General features: G+C 37.2%; 1 protein-coding gene across 3 annotated transcripts in view; it reads right to left on the bottom strand.

Moving 5' to 3' along the window:
• LOC129732982 (TBC1 domain family member 4) overlaps window positions 1-23,224 on the bottom strand; it is a 71,205-nt gene that overhangs the window by 29,531 nt on the left and 18,450 nt on the right. Inside the window, exon 1 of one of the 3 annotated variants that reach the window (XM_055694490.1) lies at window positions 5,886-6,559. The exons of the other annotated variants lie outside the window; for them this stretch is intronic. Within the exon in view, the coding sequence (XP_055550465.1) occupies window positions 5,886-5,966 (81 nt within the window). The 5' untranslated portion in view covers window positions 5,967-6,559. Of the gene's footprint in view, window positions 1-5,885; window positions 6,560-23,224 lie in introns of those variants that run through there. 3 annotated transcript variants of the gene reach the window in all.

The raw sequence follows: 23,224 nt of genomic DNA, 5'->3' as shown, positions 1-23,224 counted from the left end.
TCAAAATTCAAAGAAATGACATGTGATTCTTTTTTCATCAAAAAGTTCGTTGATGTTCAAGAAAGGCATTCGAGGAAAAATAACAGGTATCTGATTACTAAAACTCGAGATAATATCCACAAAACTACGTGAAACATGCGAAATCATGACTTTTCATACTGAATTTGCCTCTAAATCAATATTCGAATCTATGATCTATGATTTTTTTAAGATGAAATGTTCGTTGATGTTTAAGAAAGATATTTGAGGGAAAATAATGGGCACCTGACTGTTTGAATTTACATAATTTAAATTTAACTACGTGAAAAATGCAAAACCAAGATTTTTAGGCTAAATTCAGAATTCAAGGCGATGATATGTGATTTTTTTCAATGGAACGTTCTTTCATGATCAGGAATGACCCTTGAGAAGAAATGATAGGTATCTGATTACTGAAAATTAAGATATTATTCACAAAACTAAGTAAAACGTGCAAAATCATGAATATTTAGGCTCAATTTGTCAGTAAATCAAAATTAAAAGCTATGATATGAGATTATTTTCCAATAAAATGTTAGTTTATGTTCAGGAAAGACATTTGAGGAATAATAACACGTATCTTATTGCTAAAAGTTGACATATTACTCAAAAAACTTCGTATGTTGGAAGCATGTTTGGAGATGATTTTCTGCATACAAAGAAACACCTTAAAATACTCTCTTTGATTTTTTTTTGAAAAACATATAATACATGCAAAACTTTGTTTTTTCAAGCATAAACTCAAATCGCATCTAAATCAAAATTTAAAGCGATGACTCAGATTTTTCTTTCAATAAAATGTTCGTTGTTTCTTCAATATTTGCAAATATTTTCTTACAGAAAAACTCATGTTTTGAATCAGTGCGAGTCAAGCATGAACAATTTACATTTCTGATGTTCTCGTGGTTTTGTGAATAGTAACACATTACGAGATTCGATTTACTTTTTTACCTTTACCCAAACTAGATCTTGGAACATTTAGCTGGAGGAAAGGTCCCATTTCATTGGTTTGAACATAGATTGAGAGGCGACTTAAGCATTGGAAGTCTTTTTTATTCTACATAGTTTTGTAAATTAAAGCACAATTGTTAGTTATCAGAAAACCTTCGCTTCTTTTCAGACGTGTTCCTTGGACACCAACAAACATTTTCGTTTTGACAAAACTCACAAGCATCTCTTTAGATTTCATTATAGAGGAGAATTAAGCATGAATGGTCATGCTCAATTCTTCTTACTTTAATTTCATTCTTTCAATAGTTACATAAAAAGAGGTTTTACTGTAAACGATTGTCAAATAGCCCGAATATCACCCAATATAGGTATATTCGAAACTGGGATGACCCCACACAACGTTTTCCAAAACGGCGACTTCCGGCTTCAGAAAAATAACCCAAAGTGGTATTTGGCCAACCATTTCAATAATTCCGAAAGTGGAATTTCATACGTCGCACAGAGGAGTACGTAGAACAAAAAGCTGGCCAAAATAAGAAAAAAAGGTTTTTGACGCTTTTTGGTGCCGCTATATTTTTTTCTGCAGCTTAAATAATTGCTTCACAAAATGCCATCACTAGTTTAACGTTAAACGGTATGATCATATGTTGGGAGCGCTGTAAACATTGACAAATTTTCAAGCATTTTTTTGAGAATTGAGCCATTTATAGTAACAAGTTGTGCCAGGCGTCAAAAAAATGACAATTGATCATTATAGCTACTCTCAAGAAGTTTTCGAAATTAGTGATTTTTGCGTATTTTCGAGCGTTTTTAATATTAAAAAAGCTATCGAATCTCGCGGAATCCGATCATATAATCATCGGGGGAATAAAAGTTCATAATATCACGAATACATCCTCGCAAATATCTCATCCGGTAACGTCCGGATTGACATTTGCGACCCGTTTGAAAAATGTTGTTTTTGAGAAATTTCGACGTTAAGTGTTCACGCGTACATGGGAAATAGAAAAAAAAACTGACAAAGTTTCAGCTGAACAAAGATTATATGAGTTTAGTTAAGTAAATGAATTTCAACTAATTTAAGTTAACTGCACATTAACTTGATGCGCAGAATCAATAATCCGGGTAAATAACACTTCGCACAAAAGGTTTTTTGCAACCTACGTAAATTCCACGAGGCATCATATCTGTGAGCTTTAAATTGTAAATTCAAAATGAAGATATTTTGCCACATCATTTTTCTGGTAAATCCTTCGATTTGTTTCGCTGCCCATTTTGAGAACACAAATTATACGAGCGTATTACTTCATTTGCTCATCTGCTCACTAACATTAATGAAGACACATAGGCTATGTAAATGTAAACATTAAGTTGTGTGTGTTATATTTAGAGTTACTCTTTGATAAAATACTCGAACCAGCCACTTCCACATCTCACTTAAATATTTCTCAAAATATTGCTTAGTAGTAGCGAAAATAATTTTGGTCAGGTTTTCAGTCGAGTTACTCCTCTGTGCGTCGTTTGGAAATCCAAAATGGCGACTTCCAGTTAAACAGTCCAAAATCATAAAATACAATCCAATATGGATATTTCCGTTCTGTGCGTTCCCAAAATATTGAAGTATTTAAAGTGATGATGGACGTATAAAATGTGAAATATTTTTGAAGTAAGTTGTGCTAAAGCAGCAATGAATTATAAAAAATGATTCTTGAATTTAAAACCTTTGATCCCGAGCATCGCCGGGAACGTTCAACTAGTATTCAATAAAGATTGGTGTTGTGATCGCCATGGGTTGACTGATGGGTTTGTATGGTACAATCTCACCCCGGCTCGCGGTACTCTTGTTGTGGCACGTTTTCTAACAAACACAATGCTAATTTTCATCTCTTTGGTCAAATGGATGCCATTTGTATTATTCTTGAAAAACAACCCTTCTTTATACGACAAACTTCAAACACTTTCTGATATGTTTGGAGACAATCAAAACATATATGAACAACATTTTTCTTCTAAATAATGCTTCTCAGGTGCAACACTACTTCAATGATGGTGAAACTAGAAACAGAAATGCCCAGAAATAGATACGATTAATAGACAAGCTGTAGACAAGCACAATGTCAATCTGATTCCCTTGTATAACCAAAATAGCAGATATTTTGGCATCAGTTCAATAAAAATACTCTCTAGATATCAGGAAAAATAAAAAGGCACTGACGGTAAGACTTTAACTGATGATTTTTCTTTTCGTCAAAAACCCGGTTGACTCAGTTATAATGATAATATCAAATTACGCACGATGGGTACAGGTTAGTTTCTCGAGGGGTAGTGAATATTCCTCACCGCAGCCTTATATTGAACTTGTAACAGCATTTGTACCTGACCTGTAGAGATCGTTTCTAATCTATGTGGTCATTACGGAGGTTTATCAAAAGATTGCGAGAAACTATACAAAAAGATGGAAGACTTGACGGAAGACATGACGGCAAATCACGTGGTTTAATTTTTTATTTTACTATACATTAAAGCCACCGACGGCGTATTAGTAAAAATTAAGAAGTGTTATTTATTGAGATATATATAGGTACAAATTGTAAAACCGAAAACATCGAGAGCGTCACGAAAATTGCCTATTTTCAAATGTTTTAAACTCAGTCAGTTTCCAACGGATTTCGTTCATTTTTAAAGCAAAAATAATATACGAAAAACATACGGAAAAATATACCGCTTCACACCATTAAATTTATTAACCCCAATCGAGTGTATTTCCAAGCCTATTGCAAAAAATTTATTGACATAAGACGGGCTGTAGTAATTCTACGTTAACCTTGCGGTCGTGTCTTGTAAACAACATCTTCAACTTTTTTTCATTTATTAGAGTTTCTGAAACGATATTCTAGCTGTTACTATGTTACAAGATTAAAGCATTGGGGGTTATAGAACAAACCGGAGAAAAAATGAAGACAATTAAGAAACAAATATTAAGAGGGGTGTCGTTGTGTGGACACTCCGCAAAAGCTTCTTTCAAATCTAAAAACACGAAAAATTACTTTGTAAATTCTATGTTGGGCAGATCCAAATTATGTGAATTATCTTTTCAAAAATTACTCTCTACAACAGCGGTGGAGTACGCGCACTCCTAGAGGTACGTGAAAGTCTTCAGGGGGTACGCGAAAAAAATCAGTAATAGCGAACAAAACAATTTTTTATAATACTTCATTTGTTGTTCAAACTTGCTCTTGAAATATGACTGTAGCAATTAAATAAACCATAGTTAAATTTGAAACCTGAACTACCACAACATGACCTATCACTACTCTCTTCCACTCTGCGAAAACATTCCATGCCAGGGGGTACAATTGATTTGGAAAATATCGCCAAGGGGTACGCAGGCAAAAAAAGGTTGAGAATCGCTGCTTTACGAAAAGAATCGTAAGTAGTTGCATTTTTTCCTCTATTTTGAGTTGCGCTCACTAGTACCGAAATTAAAAGCAAACGGAAACATTAATTCATAAATACAATAGCATCTTTCCATATTTACTATGCTGTATTGGTATAAACGCGTACATTGTGATATGAGCTGTTGCGGAACAGAGTGGTCTATATGCCATCGAGCAAATTTGTCAGAGAAGCAATTTTCGAAAAGTCTCTGAAAAAAAATTCAGTTTAACGGATTCTTTCAAACAAAATATTCTAATATAAAGGTTGTGAAGTGGTTTGACATTTGAATACATGGAATTACCATTTTTTTTGGCTAAATAAGTGATTTTACCATACCAATGTACATAGACCACTCTGACTTCATATATATTTCACTGGAATCCTCGTATCGTTTCGGAACAGAGTGGTCTATGTACATAAACATGAATAAAAATGACGTTAGATCGTATAAAACGGCTAGTGTCAATGTTATATGATGTACATGGCATGTCACATGTATCATGTGACGTGTAACATTACATGTAACACAAAATGTTACATATTACATGATATTTGACATGTTACATTTTTCGTGTTACATTACGTGTAACATGTTTCAAATCACGTTAAATATGTTACAGGGCAAGTGACAAGTTACATATCACATGTTATATGTTACATGTCACATGTTACATGATGGTATTACCTCGATTTATGTACATAGACCACTCTGTTCCGAAACAGAATGGCCATTCTGTTTCAGAGGAAATTTCAACATGGTATAAATTAGCTTTAAAGTTCGATTTTTCGAAATTTTTCTAGTCTCCTAACACCAGCTTCTTGAGTAGATGCGGTTTATGTAAAAAACTCATTTTTGAAAACAATGGTCTTCAAACCACTCTGTTCCGCAACGGCTCATATAATGCATAGAATCAGAGAATGCGGGCAATAATTTTCCACAAATGATACAATGATGTTATGTTAAACAAATCTAAACATAATAATGTAAACAGCATTACTGTATAATGCTTCAATAATTATATATCAAAACATACCTTAAAATAATGTCGAAGAATATGTGGTAATATACAAATTTTCAATACGTATTGTAGATGTAGTTTTACTAGTTTGAAAGTTAAACGCAACAACTGACATAGAGATATTCTTTGTGTATTAACAACTCCTTTCAAGTTTACATTAAAACATCAGCAACTGCGTAAATTGAATTAACGTGGGGAAAATCATCGGGAAAACAACACAAAAATCTGACATAGTAAATCGAAATCACCGAAGGTTGGTTATGTGTTGGTCAGCTATTTTTATTCACTGTGGGCCTTTACCACGTTTTTCCATCGTTTGGAAACAGACAACGAGCATAATTTTTACAATGTTAAATCTCTATGATAATTCCAAAGCTTCAAAATTTATTATCGGGTTTAATTGAAAGTTTCGAATATCCAGTTTACATTCAAACTATAAGTAAACTATGGAAAACTCACGCTTTTTTTTATTCGCCCAGTAGATGCATCACTCCACGACGTGACCAGAATGTTATCCTTGTAGAGAGGAAGTGAGAACATTTCTTCTAGAAGTTCTTTATACAAACACCTTCGTGGATTATACCGGTAAATATTAGAATATTTTAACTTTCCTCAAAATATTGTCAGCTATCACTCTATGACAGCTCCAAGACAGTTGCCGGCATATTCAAAACTAATAAACTCAATTGAATCGATTTAGATTCAACAATTGACTTGTTTACATTCAACACTATTCAGGCGAGAATCATTAATTGATCCGTTTTTCGTACATAAAAAAAAACAACGCAATCAGCAGGGCAAAATTTTTACTTTCATATAGCTTTGTTTCATACAAACTTCGAATATTCTCTTGAAAACTCTAATTACACACTTTCTACCATTACTTGCAGATGAATGAATTACACTATGCACTAGTCCTACTGGCTAGAATTCCAAATTATGGTTGAACGATATAAATACTGTGTTCCAAGATATTATTTGTCACAAGGCATCCACCGAAATAACTTTTTCATTTACTCGCGAAAACCTTTCAATTTAATAATCTATTTGGTTTTTTTAATTCACTGTTGTGCATATATTCAATTACGCCCAATTCGCCCTACGGAAATTTGACCGACACAAGGACAGGTGGCATACGATAGCAACCGAAACGTTCGGAAAAGAAAATTTAACTGACTGGTTGTGTGGTGTGAAAAACAAATGCGGATTCAACACGAGTGAGAATTCATATGTGTGAAGTTAAACGTTCCTCCATGTAGACACGAAAGCGCGCATGCAGTGGATAGAAATGGGCGGAAAATGTTTGGGGATCGCCACGGTCAGTACACTACATACACAGTTTTGATCAGGTGGCAGTAGTATGAGTAAATCGTAGCGTTCTACCAATGAAATAGGATAAAATGTTTGCATTTGATCACAGCATTTATTACTTTGATGTAACGATTGTCAGGATATTATTGTGCATATAACCGACCCTCAGCATGTATGCACATGATCGGCATTCGACCAGTCTGAGTCCAAATGGAACACACCCGGAAAGTCTAATTCCATTCCGTAATGGAATCGAAACGGAAGAAGGCGTCAAGTAGAAATACACTAAGGTCGTTTTTTACGCGGGGGATGCGTTCCAAATTTGTATGGGCCCGCGTAAAAACGACTTTTTTGAGTTGCAAATATAACAAAGAAAAACGTCCTTAAACGTTTAAACCTCGTTTGAATATGATAGTGGCCAATCTAGAGACGAAAATGCAATATTTTAAATTTTGAATATTTACACCAAAAATTGTGAATCTTTTTGAAAACTGTTATATGATCACTCGTGGCCTAAAACGGAAAACGTGATTGAAATGAGGTCGATATCTTGTACCGTTTTTGAGTAATAGAGAAAACCAACCCGCGTAAAAAACGCGTAAAAACGACCTTACTGTACGTATATGCTTACAAATGTGAAAACTGATAGTATCAGAGATGAAGTGAGAATTTAGAGTGAATAGCGTTTTCTCACAATCCTATAAAATAGTATGAGTCAAATTTCATGAAACTACCGATGCCTAATGGTTGGGCTGACCAAATATTTTTGAGAGTAAAAACGGGAGGAATGGATTAGGGTTTTTATGTTCTACTTGGATGAACGAAGTTTACAAGTCAATCTTCCTAAATGTTGTGTTTGTTTAAGGGGCCATCCACATACCACGTGCACAGATTTTTAACGATTTTGACCCCCTCCCCTCCCCCTCCGTGGACAACTGCCCATATAAATTCTAAAAAAAATGTATGGACCGTGGACCGTGGACCAACCCCCCAAAGCTGTCCACGTGGTATGTGGATGGCCCCTTAAACAAACACAACATTTAGGAAGATTGACTTGTAAACTTCGTTCATCCAAGTAGAACATAAAAACAACTATTTATTGATTTGATAAATCTCCCTCATTCTGTTCAACGGAATACTTAGTTGACGATGAAATTTAGCGCAGTAGGGTGATTTTTGAAATTTGTCACACGGAAGATCGAAATTTTGCCCAACAATTATCATGGCTCTCATGGTAGTTTGGAAACTTATTTACCATTTCGGAAAATGTTTCAACTCAACGTTTTGTAACTGTCCCGGCTCTTTGTTCCATTCAGAGCCTGACAAAGTCAGTCGCTTTCGATTAAAAAGCCCTTGTATCATTTTCGAGCACTTCGTGAGTCACATGACACCCAGTCGAAAGCTCTTGCTGTGATTCTGACAACTGAAGGGCTTGAAATTGATACAAACGCTCTTCAATTGAAAGCGGAGATTATCACCATCACTCTCACATGACGATTCTCAATTGAAAATGACAATGAGCGCTGACGGAGACAGAAAGCGTGAACACTCATATGTAATTGTCAAAATGTGCGTGATGACAAAAGCAAATATATTTCCTTCCTTCTTTTTCGCATGCAAAAACCAAACAAATATCAGCAACACCGTCAACGCGAATTAGAAAACTACCATCAAACGACGCGATGCGGTGCTAATTTCAATTGAGACGCTGAAGGAAAGGAAAGAGTCTCTTTCTCCGTCACTCTCTCCGTCGATTGAAATAGCTATTAGTTTCATTTAAAACGATCCGATGAACAGCAGACGGAAACGAGAGAAAAAAGTGATTCGGTGCCAGTAGCCGAAAAAAATAAGGCAATCCACGGTTGACGTTTCACTGCTTGTAAGTTTGTTATTGTTACTGTTTTTCAAGCTGCAAAACCAAAACACGACCATAACCGAAATCTTTTAATGTCGGCAATAATATCAGATGTGTATTTTTGTTGTTGCATTTAGGATTGGCACTCGCGATACTAGAGCCAGCGATCGGATAACATTTGTTTTTCACGCTTCTGGTTCCAGATTGCATTCAAGTTGCGACCGATCGAACATACATAAAGCTGTCATAAGTTGAAAACAGACTGAAATCAGCTGATCGCAACTGTCTCGTGGATTGCCTTATCAAGTGAAAATGAAACTGTTCGAATCGAAATGACAGCGCGAGTATATCAGTTTCATTGTTTTGTTTCTAAAATGTAGAGACCTGGTTCCATCGAAAAGACTTGAAAGTTTCGGATCGGATATCGGATTTTTTTTTCAGCATAGCGCTGTTTATTGGTGCTTATTACGGGAGTCACTTCACGGTGAAATATATTTCACTCTCACGCTCACTTCACTTTTTTAGACATATTCCCGATTCCACCTCAAGTGAGGTGACAAAAATCACCTCCGCGGAGTGAGATTGACAGTGAAGTGAAATTGAGAATAGGACAAGTGAAATGAGGTTGTTTTCCAGCTCAAAAATCTCAAGTACCAGAAAGTCGTTTTTTCAGATAACACCAGATCTTGACGTGTTCTGCATTTCTAAAACATTCGGCATAAAAAAAAATGTTTTTTTTTCGGTATCGAACATTTCCTGAACTAGTTTGCATTTTTTTCATCGGGCAAAAAAATGAAAATTTGACCGCTTTAAGGCACGGAAGGTTAATAATTTTCTGGCGTCAACACAAGCAGACATTCTGTGCGGGATGCAATCAAATTCTGTTGTTGTCTAATTGTTACTTTATTTAGTAAACCCCCCCTCTGCAGGGGCAGCGCAAAGGCTGCGATCAGCATAACCGACATTGAATAATAAACTGTCCTGTTAGAACGCATTCACAAAAGCAGTTAGTTCGAATATGCAGAGCTAATATGAAGTCGATTCAATCAATCAGCATAAACAGAATTTCTTCGTCTCCCAGCTGCCAAGTTGCAACATGATGTAACACGCAACAGCGAGCAAACGAAATCGCTTGATGTTACAAACCGCAATAAGATACGGGTTAAAACCGTTGCGTGTGTGAGAGCACCATCGGTGTTTATTCGCTGGATACAAAAATCAAATGCGAATTGTGGGATAATTCGTCTAAAGAACATAAGGAAATGGTAAACCTGAATTGAAAGGCGTGGCCTATTACGTCGCACCCTTCGGCTATAAAAGAGTGTTTCTGGGAAAACTAGCTACATTCATTAGTCGGAAGGTGAATTGGATGGACCGTCCACAACGTTGACAGCAGTAACAGCAGATATCGGCACTCAGCAGTAACTGACCATAGCAGCGGGTTGCGCCTGTGGTTGCCTTCAAATTAAACAAATCACTTGCCCTGTGGTTGGTCATCACGGCTCAGGAGCAGCGCGGTTCTTCTCAGCGTGTGTCGCCAGACTGCCATTATTCCCCCCGTGTTGGGGCAGCATGAAGATTGCCATCAGGAAATCCAATTTTGAACATCAAAATGCCTTTTTTCAAGGCAAATAAACAAGTCATTGAAAGTTAATAATTTTTGTCGAAGCAAGCAAGCATTCTGTGTTGCATCCTAGCAATTTAAATTTGTCGCACCCGTCTAATTTACTGAATGTGAAATAGCTTCCACAGTGCATGTTGTCCGTGTATCTTAATTCCCCCAATGTTAGGGCAGCTCAAAGGTTGTAATTAGCAACCGATTTTGAACCGCAAAATGCCTTTTTCAAGGCAAATAAAAAAAATAATTGAAGGTTAATAATTTTCTGGCATTAACACAAGCAGACATTCTGTGCGGGATGCAATCAAATTCTGTTGTAGTTGTCTAATTTTCACTTTATTCAGTAAACCCCCCACTGTAGGGGCAGCGCAAAGGCTGCGATCAGCATAACCGACATTGAATAATAAACTGCCCTGTTAGAACGCATTCACAAAAGCAGTTAGTTCGAATATGCAGAGCTAATATGAAGTCGATTCAATCAATCAGCATAAACAGAATTTCATCGTCTCCCAGCTGCCAAGTTGCAACATGATGCAACACGCAACAGCGAGCAAACGAAATCGCTTGATGTTACAAACCGCAATAAGATACGGGTTAAAACCGTTGCGTGTGTGAGAGCACCATCGGTGTTTATTCGCTGGATACAAAAATCAAATGCGAATTGTGAAATAATTCGTCTAGAGAACATAAGGAAATGGTAAACCTGAACTGAAAGGCGTGGCCTATTACGTAGCACCCTTCGGCTATAAAAGAGTGTTTCTGGGAAAACTTGCTACATTCATTAGTCGGAAGGTGAACTGGATGGACCGTCCACAACGTTGACAGCAGATATCAGCACTCAGCAGTAACAAAGGATAGCAGCGGGTTGCGCCTGTGGCTGCCTTCAAATTAAACAAATCACTTACCCTGTGGTTGGTCACCACGTCTCAGGCCTCTGCCAGGCTGAGTTTCGTACGATAGCGGCGGTATTAGCGGTTGATGCATTTGCCAACACTTACTCCACTAAAGCCGTGTCTAATTTTCAATGTGAAAACACCTTTCTATTGTGTTGGCCGTGCGCATTAGGCCTCTGCCAGGCTAAACGCGAAAAGCGGCGCAAACCGATTCGCCCGGCCGTAGGTTAATGTACAGTGGTAAGTAGAGCTGTGTAAAAGTATTCTACTTCAACTTGCGGTCGTGGCTTTACACACAACCCTCATGTGATTTTTCTCACTTACGTGAGTCCCGTACTAGGATTTTGTTCACTTCACTCTGACTTCAACGTGAAGTGATTCCCGTAAGGGACCATCCATTAATGATATCACGCGTTTAGGGGGGGGGGGGGGGGGGTTACAATTGTGACATTTTGTGACAAATGGGGGAAAGGGGGTTAACTTAAGTGTGACATCACATTTAAACTCACAAAAAAAAAAGTCACATACCTAACCACAGAGTTCAACTCAGAACTATTTATGATATTTGCATCATTCATTTATAGTTCTACGATCCCTTTTTCTGCTTAAGATTTGCTTTAAATAAAATAAAAGACAAATTTTTTCACGTTAAAAAGCATAATGTTCGTTAATTATGTTTTACCATGCATGTTAGTTTCAGTTTTTATTTCAGTAAAATCGTTCTTAATAACTAAAAATTCATTCCTAACAAGATTCTCAATTTTCAATCAATTATGACCAAAAAAGGGGGAGGGGGGGAGGAGGATTGAAAACGTGACGTAATTAAGAGGGGGGGGGGGCAAGGAATTTGTGACAGCTTGTGACAAGGGGGAGGGGGGGAGTTAATTTTTTCCAAATTTTGCGTGACATCATTAATGGATCGTCCCTAATAAGCACCATTGTCTGGTGGTGAACAAATGGAGTAGGCTGATCACTTCCGTATGCTTATTAGCATATATCAAGATGGCTTGACAAAGTAATTTTTTTTAATTCTTTTATCACCAATATTTAGTGGTTAATTTGTGAGTTCGAAATCCAATTTGTGGTAATTTGTGGTTAAGTGGTTTCCGAGAAATTTTCAAAAAACTGAGTCAAGCCATCTTGAAACATGATTTTTCTTTAAATGAATCGGAAAACGATGATATATACATCAATCGAAAGCTCTTAGTTTGTGGTTCACGAAAATGTAATTTTTAACGTCATAATTACTAGTGTTTGTACAGAAATTTGTGTTTTATTGTTCACGTAGTTCTACGATTTGTTTATTTGTTGATGACGCTACTGTCCGCTAGTGGCGTTGGCTGTTTGCGGTGTTTGTCACTGCTATACTGAGCGTGCGTGTGGGGAATATGGTAAATATCGTAATTCGGGAAACTTAACCAACACACTTGCATTACAGGTAGCTTTACAGGCGCAGAATGGATATGTGTAAATTTGTTGTCAAAAAGGATACCGGTAACGAAAATGTACTTTCAAAGGAAAGCAATCCAAATTCGACGGATTATTTTTCAGAACCATAAGGAATGGCAAACAATAATTATCACTTTTTCATCACCTAGATTCTGAGAAATGTTTCGAAAACATTCAAACAAATGTTCAAATAAACTGCCGAGATCCAACTTAATGTTGCTCTTCTGTTATTTTTTCATGCATATGTGCTAACTTATGAGCAAAGTAATAAAGAAGATGTCTACTGTCCGCGGGTCTGTTAAGCTACTAGTGGCACCGTCGCACAGAGAAGTACCTAGAACAAAAATCTGGCCAAAATAAGAAAAGTTTTTGTCGCTTTTTGGTGCCGCTATATTTTTTTCTGCAGCTTAAATAAATGCTTCACAATATACCATCACTTGATTACCGTTAAACGGTATTATCATATGCTGAGAGCGTTGTAAACATTGACAAATTTTCAAGCATTTTTTGGGAATTGAAACAAGTTGGGCCAGGCGTCAAAAAAAAATGACAATTGATCAATATTATGCACCAAATGAATTCTTTATGTTCAATGCTAATAAACCGATTGATAAAAATTCCGATATTAAAAATTATAGCTACTCTTAAGAAGTTTTCGCAATTAGTGATTTTTACGTATTTTTGAGCGTTTTCAATATTGAAAGAGTTATCAAATCTCGCGGAATCCGATCATTTAATCATCGGGGGAATGGAAGTTCATAACACCACATCCTCGCAAATATCTCATCCGGTAACGTCCGGATTGACATTTGCGACCCGTTTGAAAAATGTTGTTCATGACATATTTTGACGAATACCTGCCTCATGCTTAAAACAGAGTTTAAGTTCAACAAAGATTAAATGAGATTAGTTAAGTGAATGAACTTCAACTAGTTCAAGTTAACTTAAAACTAACTTGATGCACAAAACCCATAATCCAGGTAAATAACACTCCGTCCAAAAGCCTTTTTCCAACCTACGTAGATCCACGAGGCATCATATAATCTGTGAGCAACAAATTGAAAAATCAAAATGAAGTTATTTTGCTACATAATTTTTCTTGTAAATTCTTCGATTTGTTTCGCTGCCCGTTTTACGAACACAAATTATACGAGCGTATTTCTTCATCTATTCAATAACATTAATGAAGCCACATAGGTTGTGTAAATGTAAACATCAAGTTATGTGCGTGATATTTAGAGTTACTCTTTGATACAATACTCGAACCAGCCACTTCCACTTCTCACTCAAATATTTTCCAACATGTAACTAAACAGTAGCGAAAATAATTTTGGCCAGGTTTCCACTCGAGTTAGTTCTCTGTGCGCTCGAAAAATAATCCGTCGAATTTGGATTGCTTTCAAGTAGCAAGTGTGTTGGCTAAGTTCCCCGAATCTCAATATTTACCATATTCCCCACACGCACGCTCAGTATAGCAATGACAAACACCGCAAACAGCCAACGCCACTAGCGGCCAGTAGCGTCATCAACAAATAAACTAAACGTAGAACTACGTGAACAATAAAACACAAATTTCTTTACAAACACTAGTAATTATGACGATAAAAATTACATTTTCTTGAACCACAAATTATGAGCTTTCGATTGATGTATATATCATCGTTGTCCGATTCATTTGAAGCAAAATCATGTTTCAAGATGGCTTGACTCAGTTTTTTGAAAATTTCTCGGAAACCACTTAACCACAAATTACAACAAATTGGATTTCGAACTCACAAATTAACCACTAAATATTGGTGATAAAAGAATTAAAAAAAATTACTTTGTCAAGCCATCTTGATATATGCTGCTTATTATTTATTTTTACTTCTACAGCTCTGTTTAGAGTGGAAATCTCATACAAAATGTTCATTCTTTCCCAGCTCAAAAATCTCTAAGTACCAGAAAGTCGTTTTTTCCGTTTTTTCAAATAACACCAGATCTTGACGTGTTCTGCATTTCTAAAACATTCGGCATCAAAAAAAATGTTTTTTTTTTTCGGTATCGAACATTTCCTGAACTAGTTTGCATTTTTATCATCGGCCAAAAAAATGAAAGTTTGATCGCTTTAAGGCACGGATCGAATTCTGATTCGTTTCGTAACTGAAGAATAAATCCAATATTTACCATTAGATCACAAATCAATCAACTTTACGACTTATGGCATCTTCGTGGAATCATTTCACCGTTCAAAATGGTCGTGAAATAATTCCATGCGAATCGTCGCTTTTCCGTTCTCACTTCACTGATATGACACTCATAATAACCCAGATTCCGCGGCAGATGTCAGTTTGCGACGTTTTGAAGTAGAATACTTCTCTCAGGAAGTTCGGCTACATAGGGATGCGAAATGAAAATCTGAAACCGAAACAAGTGAAAAATATGTCCAATTTCAAATGCTAATAAATCGGTTAGTATTCAATGGATTTCCTTCGTTCTTGCAGCAATAGATTGGACAATCTTCTAAGATTCTTCCCAAAATAAGATAATTGTGATTTTATTATTCACACTTTTGTACTATTGAAAATAGTCAAGCCTTGTCAAAACGTCTTTGTCAAACATATTTTTCACTTTTTTCGGTTTCAGATTTTCATTTCGCATCCCTATGAAGCCGGAATTCCTGAGAGAAGTATTCTACTTCAAAATTCGACCTCTGATTGGTCGTTATATGCTTGCTTCCCAAGCACGGTCGACAGGATCATATACCTTGCAATTGAAAACATGCTATTTGGCCTATATAAGAGCCTGTTTCAGCCGGAGCCGCTCATTATAGTTCTAGACAGCGACAACAGCAGTCGTCCTTCCTTAGCAGCAGCAGTAGCCCTGTGGTTGGTCACCACGTCTCAGGAGCAGCGCGGTTTTTCGTTTTTCTCAGCGTGTGGCGACACATTATTCCCCCCGTGTTGGGGCAGCATGAAGATTGCCATCAGGAAATCCAATTTTGGAAATCAAAATGCTTTTTTCAAGGTAAATAAACAAGTCATTGAAAGTTAATAGTTTTTGTCGAAGCAAGCAAGCATTTTGTGTTGCATCCTAGCAATTTAAATCTGTCGCACCCGTCTAATTTACTGAATGTGAAATAGCTTTCACAGTGCATGTTGTCCGTGTATTTTAATTTCCCCACTGTTAGGGCAGCTCAAAGGTTGCGATCAGCAACCAATTTTGAACCACAAAATGCCTTTTTCAAGGAAAATAAACAAGTAATTAAAGGTTAATAATTTTCTGGCGTCAACACAAGCAGACATTCTGTGCGGGATGCAATCAAATTCTGTTGTTGTCTAATTGTTACTTTATTTAGTAAACCCCCCCTCTGCAGGGGCAGCGCAAAGGCTGCGATCAGCATAACCGACATTGAATAATAAACTGTCCTGTTAGAACGCATTCACAAAAGCAGTTAGTTCGAATATGCAGAGCTAATATGAAGTCGATTCATTCAATCAGCATAAACAGAATTTCTTCGTCTCCCAGCTGCCAAGTTGCAACATGGTGCAACACGCAACAGCGAGCAAACGAAATCGCTTGATGTTACAAACCGCAATAAGATACGGGTTAAAACCGTTGCGTGTGTGAGAGCACCATCGGTGTTTATTCGCTGGATACAAAAATCAAATGCGAATTGTGGGATAATTCGTCTAAAGAACATAAGGAAATGGTAAACCTGAATTGAAAGGCGTGGCCTATTACGTCGCACCCTTCGGCTATAAAAGAGTGTTTCTGGGAAAACTAGCTACATTCATTAGTCGGGAGGTGAATTGGATGGACCGTCCACAACGTTGACAGCAGTAACAGCAGATATCGGCACTCAGCAGTAACTGACCATAGCAGCGGGTTGCGCCTGTGGTTGCCTTCAAATTAAACAAATCACTTGCCCTGTGGTTGGTCATCACGGCTCAGGAGCAGCGCGGTTCTTCTCAGCGTGTGTCGCCAGACTGCCATTATTCCCCCCGTGTTGGGGCAGCATGAAGATTGCCATCAGGAAATCCAATTTTGAACATCAAAATGCCTTTTTTCAAGGCAAATAAACAAGTCATTGAAAGTTAATAGTTTTTGTCGAAGCAAGCAAGCATTCTGTGTTGCATCCTAGCAATTTAAATTTGTCGCACCCGTTTAATTTACTGAATGTGAAATAGCTTCCACAGTGCATGTTGTCCGTGTATCTTAATTCCCCCAATGTTAGGGCAGCTCAAAGGTTGTAATTAGCAACCGATTTTGAACCGCAAAATGCCTTTTTCAAGGCAAATAAAAAAAATAATTGAAGGTTAATAATTTTCTGGCATCAACACAAGCAGACATTCTGTGCGGGATGCAATCAAATTCTGTTGTAGTTGTCTAATTTTCACTTTATTCAGTAAACCCCCCACTGTAGGGGAAGCGCAAAGGCTGCGATCAGCATAACCGACATTGAATAATAAACTGCCCTGTTAGAACGCATTCACAAAAGCAGTTAGTTCGAATATGCAGAGCTAATATGAAGTCGATTCAATCAATCAGCATAAACAGAATTTCATCGTCTCCCAGCTGCCAAGTTGCAACATGATGCAACACGCAACAGCGAGCAAACGAAATCGCTTGATGTTACAAACCGCAATAAGATACGGGTTAAAACCGTTGCGTGTGTGAGAGCACCATCGGTGTTTATTCGCTGGATACAAAAATCAAATGCGAATTGTGAAATAATTCGTCTAGAGAACATAAGGAAATGGTAAACCTGAACTGAAAGGCGTGGCCTATTACGTAGCACCCTTCGGCTATAAAAGAGTGTTTCTGGGAAAACTTGCTACATTCATTAGTCGGAAGGTGAACTGGATGGACCGTCCACAACGTTGACAGCAGATATCAGCACTCAGCAGTAACAAAGGATAGCAGCGGGTTGCGCCTGTGGCTGCCTTCAAATTAAACAAATCACTTACCCTGTGGTTGGTCACCACGTCTCAGGCCTCTGCCAGGCTGAGTTTCGTACGATAGCGGCGGTATTGATGCATTTGCCAACACTTACTCCACTAAAGCCGTGTCTAATTTTCAATGTGAAAACACCTTTCTATTGTGTTGGCCGTGCGCATTAGGCCTCTGCCAGGCTAAACGCGAAAAGCGGCGCGAACCGATTCGCCCGGCCGTAGGTTAATGTACAGTGGTAAGTAGAGCTGTGTAAAAGTATTCTATTCAACTTGCGGTCGTGGCTTTACACACAACCCTCATGTGATTTTTCTCACTTACGTGAGTCCCGTACTAGGATTTTGTTCACTTCACTCTGACTTCAACGTGAAGTGATTCCCGTAAGGGACCATCCAATAATGATATCTCGCGTTTAGGGGGGGGGGGGGGGGGGTTACAATTGTGACATTTTGTGACAAATGGGGGAAAGGGGGTTAACTTAAGTGTGACATCACATTTAAACTCACAAAAAAAAAAGTCACATACCTAACCACAGAGTTCAACTCAGAACTATTTATGATATTTGCATCATTCATTTATAGTTCTACGATCCCTTTTTCTGCTTAAGATTTGCTTTAAATAAAATAAAAGACAATTTTTTTCACGTTAAAAAGCATAATGTTCGTTAATTCTGTTTTACCATGCATGTTAGTTTCAGTTTTTATTTCAGTGAAATCGTTCTTAATAACTAAAAATTCATTCCTAACAAGATTCTCGATTTACAATCAATTATGACCAAAAAAGGGGGAGGGGGGGAGGAGGATTGAAAACGTGACGTAATTAAGAGGGGGGGGGGCAAGGAATTTGTGACAGCTTGTGACAAGGGGGAGGGGGGGGGAGTTAATTTTTTCCAAATTTTGCGTGACATCATTAATGGATCGTCCCTAATAAGCACCATTGTCTGGTGGTGAACAAATGGAGTAGGCTGATCACTTCCGTACGCTTATTATTTATTTTTACTTCTACAGCTCTGTTTAGAGTGGAAATCTCATACAAAATGTTCATTCTTTCCCAGCTCAAAAATGCAATTTACAAAAATTTCAATCCGTTTAAAACTGTAAACAAATTCAATTCAATGAAATCGAAGGTTGTGGATTGCATCTTTTTCATTTGGGCTTTCTTTTTCACGCATGTGCACACTAGTTAAAAAAGAAGGAGCTAGCAAAAACTTGACATTCCAGCGCGTTTAAATTCTGTCAGTTCCGCCCAACTTTCACTTCGCTCGCAGTGTAAACTGCAAAAATTTCACTTCGTTTGGAACTGTAAACAAATTCGATCCAGTAAAATCGAAGGTTGTGGATCTTTTTCACTTACTTTACTTTCTTCACGCAGAACATTGTTTTTTTTTTCTATAGAAAATTGTTTATTCCACCTTTTTTTTGAATTCTACGACATCAATGTTGACAAACAAAAGCGAGGTGAGCAAATATAAACTAATTGAAATTCATTAATTATTTTATCGCAAAGCTTTATTTCAAAAAATTTCAAGGAGTATCAAAAACGGTACTGATTGATTGATTTTTTTAATGGACTTTAACCCCAAACGGTCATTCGTCCCTAAAAGACGGTACGGTTGAAAATGGTCAAACAACAGTACTGTCCCGCATATAGAGTTCTCAATTTGGTTCTGTATTGGTGTGATGCATCAGTGTTAGTGAGATAGTTTTCTTTGTTAGCTGTAAGCATTTTTTGTTAGCTGTGAGAATCTTGAACAAAAAATAAATAAACAGAGATGAATTCTACGCACACTATCTTAGATTGCAATGGTGCTAATGTTCGTGAGATCTTGCTTGGAGAACTCTATACCATGTACATCTGTGCATGTATATGAGTAAGTGTGAGGAGTACCTTTTTGAAATCTCAATCTCTTTTTCTCAAAGATAGTTAGACGGATTTTCGTAATGTTTGATAAAAGAACGGGCTGTCTCTTAAACCCTTAACCAGTGTAATCCATAAAGGTTGGCATGTGGTTTCGAGGTTACGGAAAGAAACATGAAAAAATCGTTTTCAATCATATTTTTAGAACATTCCAATTTTGAAAAAAGTGACAGAACATTTTCGGTTTATTGAAATTGCAAATGAGTCTAGATAAGAAATGAGATGGTATGAGTCTGACTTTATTGACTGACTTAGTGTGCAACAAATTGTCACTAAGCTGCTTTGATTTTAATAAAGAATCAAAGGCATAGAACATCAGTGTTGTTAATCCCTGAAACATGTTTAAGAGTTCACGGAGCTTTTTGTGTTTTACAAAAAGGGCGCCAAAGTTCATTGCATCAAAAAATCTCTACTGGATGGTCCTAAACAGCAGAACCCGGAAAGCGAAGGTCCATAATTGCAACGTACGCGAAACGTGATCAAATTGGTCCACACCAAGCTTCCTCGCAGTCCGGTACGTTCCATCAGGAAACCAGCATTTCTGTAAAATAATTGCGAAGAATCATCATAGAAGACTTCACGCATCTTTTGTAGCTAGAACGAAACACCACTTCATTACGGAGCGAGGAAAGGAGCTACGAGTGATTCTTTATAAGAGATTATTTTTTTGTTGAAGAACGAAAAAATGATAATCATGTTCACCACGCCTAGAAAACATTTCATCCTAGTTTGAAGACTTCAAAGTGAAGGATATGAGTTATGGAGGGCTTTTCTTTCCTAAAAACAACGTAGTGAAGCACTACCCACTGCACTTTGCTTCGGAAAAGTTCCTGATCAAACCTTCAAAAACGATACGTGGTGTGCTCAAACAGACTTATGTGTTATAAGAAGCGATAAAGACACATTCCACGTTCTTCTACGCCAAGACAACAAAATTTAAAACTGCATATTCGAACCAGAACTGTAGTGTGAGTGAAAAAGGATATATTGAGCTTCATGGAAAACGTTTGTTTTATTTGAATTTACATGTAAAACTTGATTAAACGATTGAATAAAAAACACACATAAAAGATTAAAAAATCATAATTTGACCCTAATTTTAAAAAGTACGCCCAATATCATTTGTTTTGAAGCTATGGGCATGTGATACTTCAGAAAGTAAAGGGTTTTCATGGACGTATTTATGGCCTAAGCGCAGTTATTACTGCTATTTAGTAGATTTAATTGGTAGGCCATTGAAAAACAGTCGCATTATAATGGTGTCGCGTTACAAAAATAGTTGTTTTTTCGTATTGTGTAAATGTTACACACTGTAGAAAAGTAGTATTCAGGATTATCTTAGCACTCGATGAGATCTTTCTTAGCATATGTTAGTATGTGAAATTGGTGCATTCTGGTCATAGTTACAATAGGGCCAAAGTTATGGTGTCGCGTTACGAAAATTTTGTGTTTTAATAAAGTTATCGAAAACGAGCTCTTATCAGTGTATATTGATAATACAACATGGAATCATGATGTGTAATAGTCATCTGTAACAAATTATATCCACCTAGAAGTGATGAGTTTGCTTATCAATGGAATAAGATCTTTATATATTCAATGCCAATGAAAGTCCATGGGGAATTGCTAACATGGTTTTCAGATAATATTGAAAATGAAAGTATGTCTTTTGTGCTTGAATATCAAAATAAATTATGGAAAAGTGATTATATTATATTTTCAAAGGTAGCGTAAAACAGTGTATTTGACTATTTTAACTTCAAATGGACTTACGCTGTTTCTTAAGCAATTGAGTCAATTGCTAGGTTTAGTTTCTAATTTTTCTTTGCTTTTTGACGTGAATACTGCTTGTATTTTACGAAAAATACATCAATAATAAAATACGTACTTTTTATAAACATATTCAATAGATTTGGCTTAAAGTTACATTTTTATTCTCATTGCGCTTTTGCGCTGTCCTGTTGAATATAAAAGCAACAATACTTGCCTTCGCTTTCCGTTTTATTTTTTATCAAAAAACCATTTCAGTTACCTTTGTTTTGATGCACCAAGATTGAAAAACGGATGAGCAGATTTGAAGTTAGAGTTATTCAAAAATATTGTTTCAATTCTAGAAACTGTAATTATTGGCCAAAATTTAAATAAAAATCATGACTTCTGTTTACAAAAAAAATCTAACTCCGAAATTGAAACGCATACATCCTTGAAAACTTCATTATTTATGCAAAATTGTTCTGAGAAAAATATCAAAAGATTGGATCTCTTTGGACCTCGATGCTAAAAACTCCGAAACACGGAAACAACCAGGTTAGTTCCAGTCCACCTTGTACCTTGCTGATTAATACCTCTTTAACATTCATTAAAACTCATCAAACTCTAGGTACACTGCCCATAAAAGCAAAACTGTCCCATTTGGATTTTATCGATTTTGAGTTAAGTATAAAAATAGCTCATTTACATCTTAATCCACCTGAAAGACTGAAATTTAGACCGACTTCATTCGAAAACTTTTTGAAAAAACATCCCACCTGAACTGTCCCATATGGAAAATAAATGCATAACAGTCCCATATTGATTTTAGCCCATTATAAAAAATTTTTTTCTAAATGAAGCAATCAGAAAACATTAATATTGTTATAATTATTTATCTCTTGCTTGCGAATCAAGTCATGGCTTTCCCAAAACTTCAAAAAGAAAGAATCAACAAATCTGATACAATGCCTTGTTTCATTCATTTCCCCTAACCCCCTTTCTAGAGCTTAAAATTCTACCGCTACTCATCTCACTTTCACTCACTCACCCTTTTCATTCTGCTTTCACCTATCCTTATCGATGGGCTTTTGCGCTCCACTCCGGTCTCACGTTCCACTGGTCGGACTTGCTCGCGCGACTCGTCGCTTGCTCTCGGTTGCTCGGTCCTGAACGGAATTTTGAAGACGCAACGGATGACGACGAGAATTCAATAATAATAAAAACTGCTGCGGGGAGTCGATCTCCAACGGCCGAACGCAATGAGTAACCGGCCGCCAAATGCTGATTTCCTCTGCGAAGCCACTGTGACGATGCTACGGCAAAAGGCAGCTCCCTGTTGCGTGCCCTTTGGCAAGACTCTCGAAGATGTTGGTGTGCCTACGGATCGTCCTCGGTTCAGTGCTGGTTCGTATTCAACTCTGGAGAAACCATTCGCGACGATTGTGGTGGCCAAGACCGACAGTGCAGGATGCCGACAAAACCGGAACCAGGAACAAAAACCCTGTAACCAATCGGTTCTTACGTTAGCACGAGTGTTTTCAGTTTTTCGAGGTTACCTCCTCTGAGGGCCTTTTGTTCGCTTCTCGAATGGTTTGACGGGCAAAGTTTATCCTTTGCGTTTTCCGCTGTGTTCGTGCAGTAATTTTCTGGCACACGATGCGCTGCAGCTTTGCAACCAACCTCGACGTTCCGGCACCACAATGAGAAAGAACTTCCGTCTGCTCTGTACTTTAATGATACTTTTGACAGCTCCTCTATCTCTGACAGTTGCCGTGCTGCCGATTTTCCAAAACTACTTTGCAAACCCACTTTACCGACATGTGAATCCGTTACCGACGAGTGCACATTTGGTGAATCCACAGTGAATCGATATTCTAACTGCGCACTGCAGTTTGCTATTTGCACGGATTATGGGTGATTTTCTTGTGGTGTTTGAATGAGTTGAGTTCATTGCGTTGTGAATTACTTTAAGCTCGGATTTTATCCTAGATGCCATTTGGCCTTGTGCATACAAATACTTCATCTGTTACAATATTATTCAAGATCATTATTGCTCGTTGGAGAGCCAAAA

This window comes from Wyeomyia smithii, chromosome 3 (genome assembly GCF_029784165.1).
Source record: "Wyeomyia smithii strain HCP4-BCI-WySm-NY-G18 chromosome 3, ASM2978416v1, whole genome shotgun sequence".
Lineage (NCBI taxonomy): Eukaryota > Metazoa > Arthropoda > Insecta > Diptera > Culicidae > Wyeomyia > Wyeomyia smithii.
The sequence above is the reverse complement of the archived record's forward strand: the minus strand, read 5'-3'. Positions and strand labels throughout refer to the sequence as shown.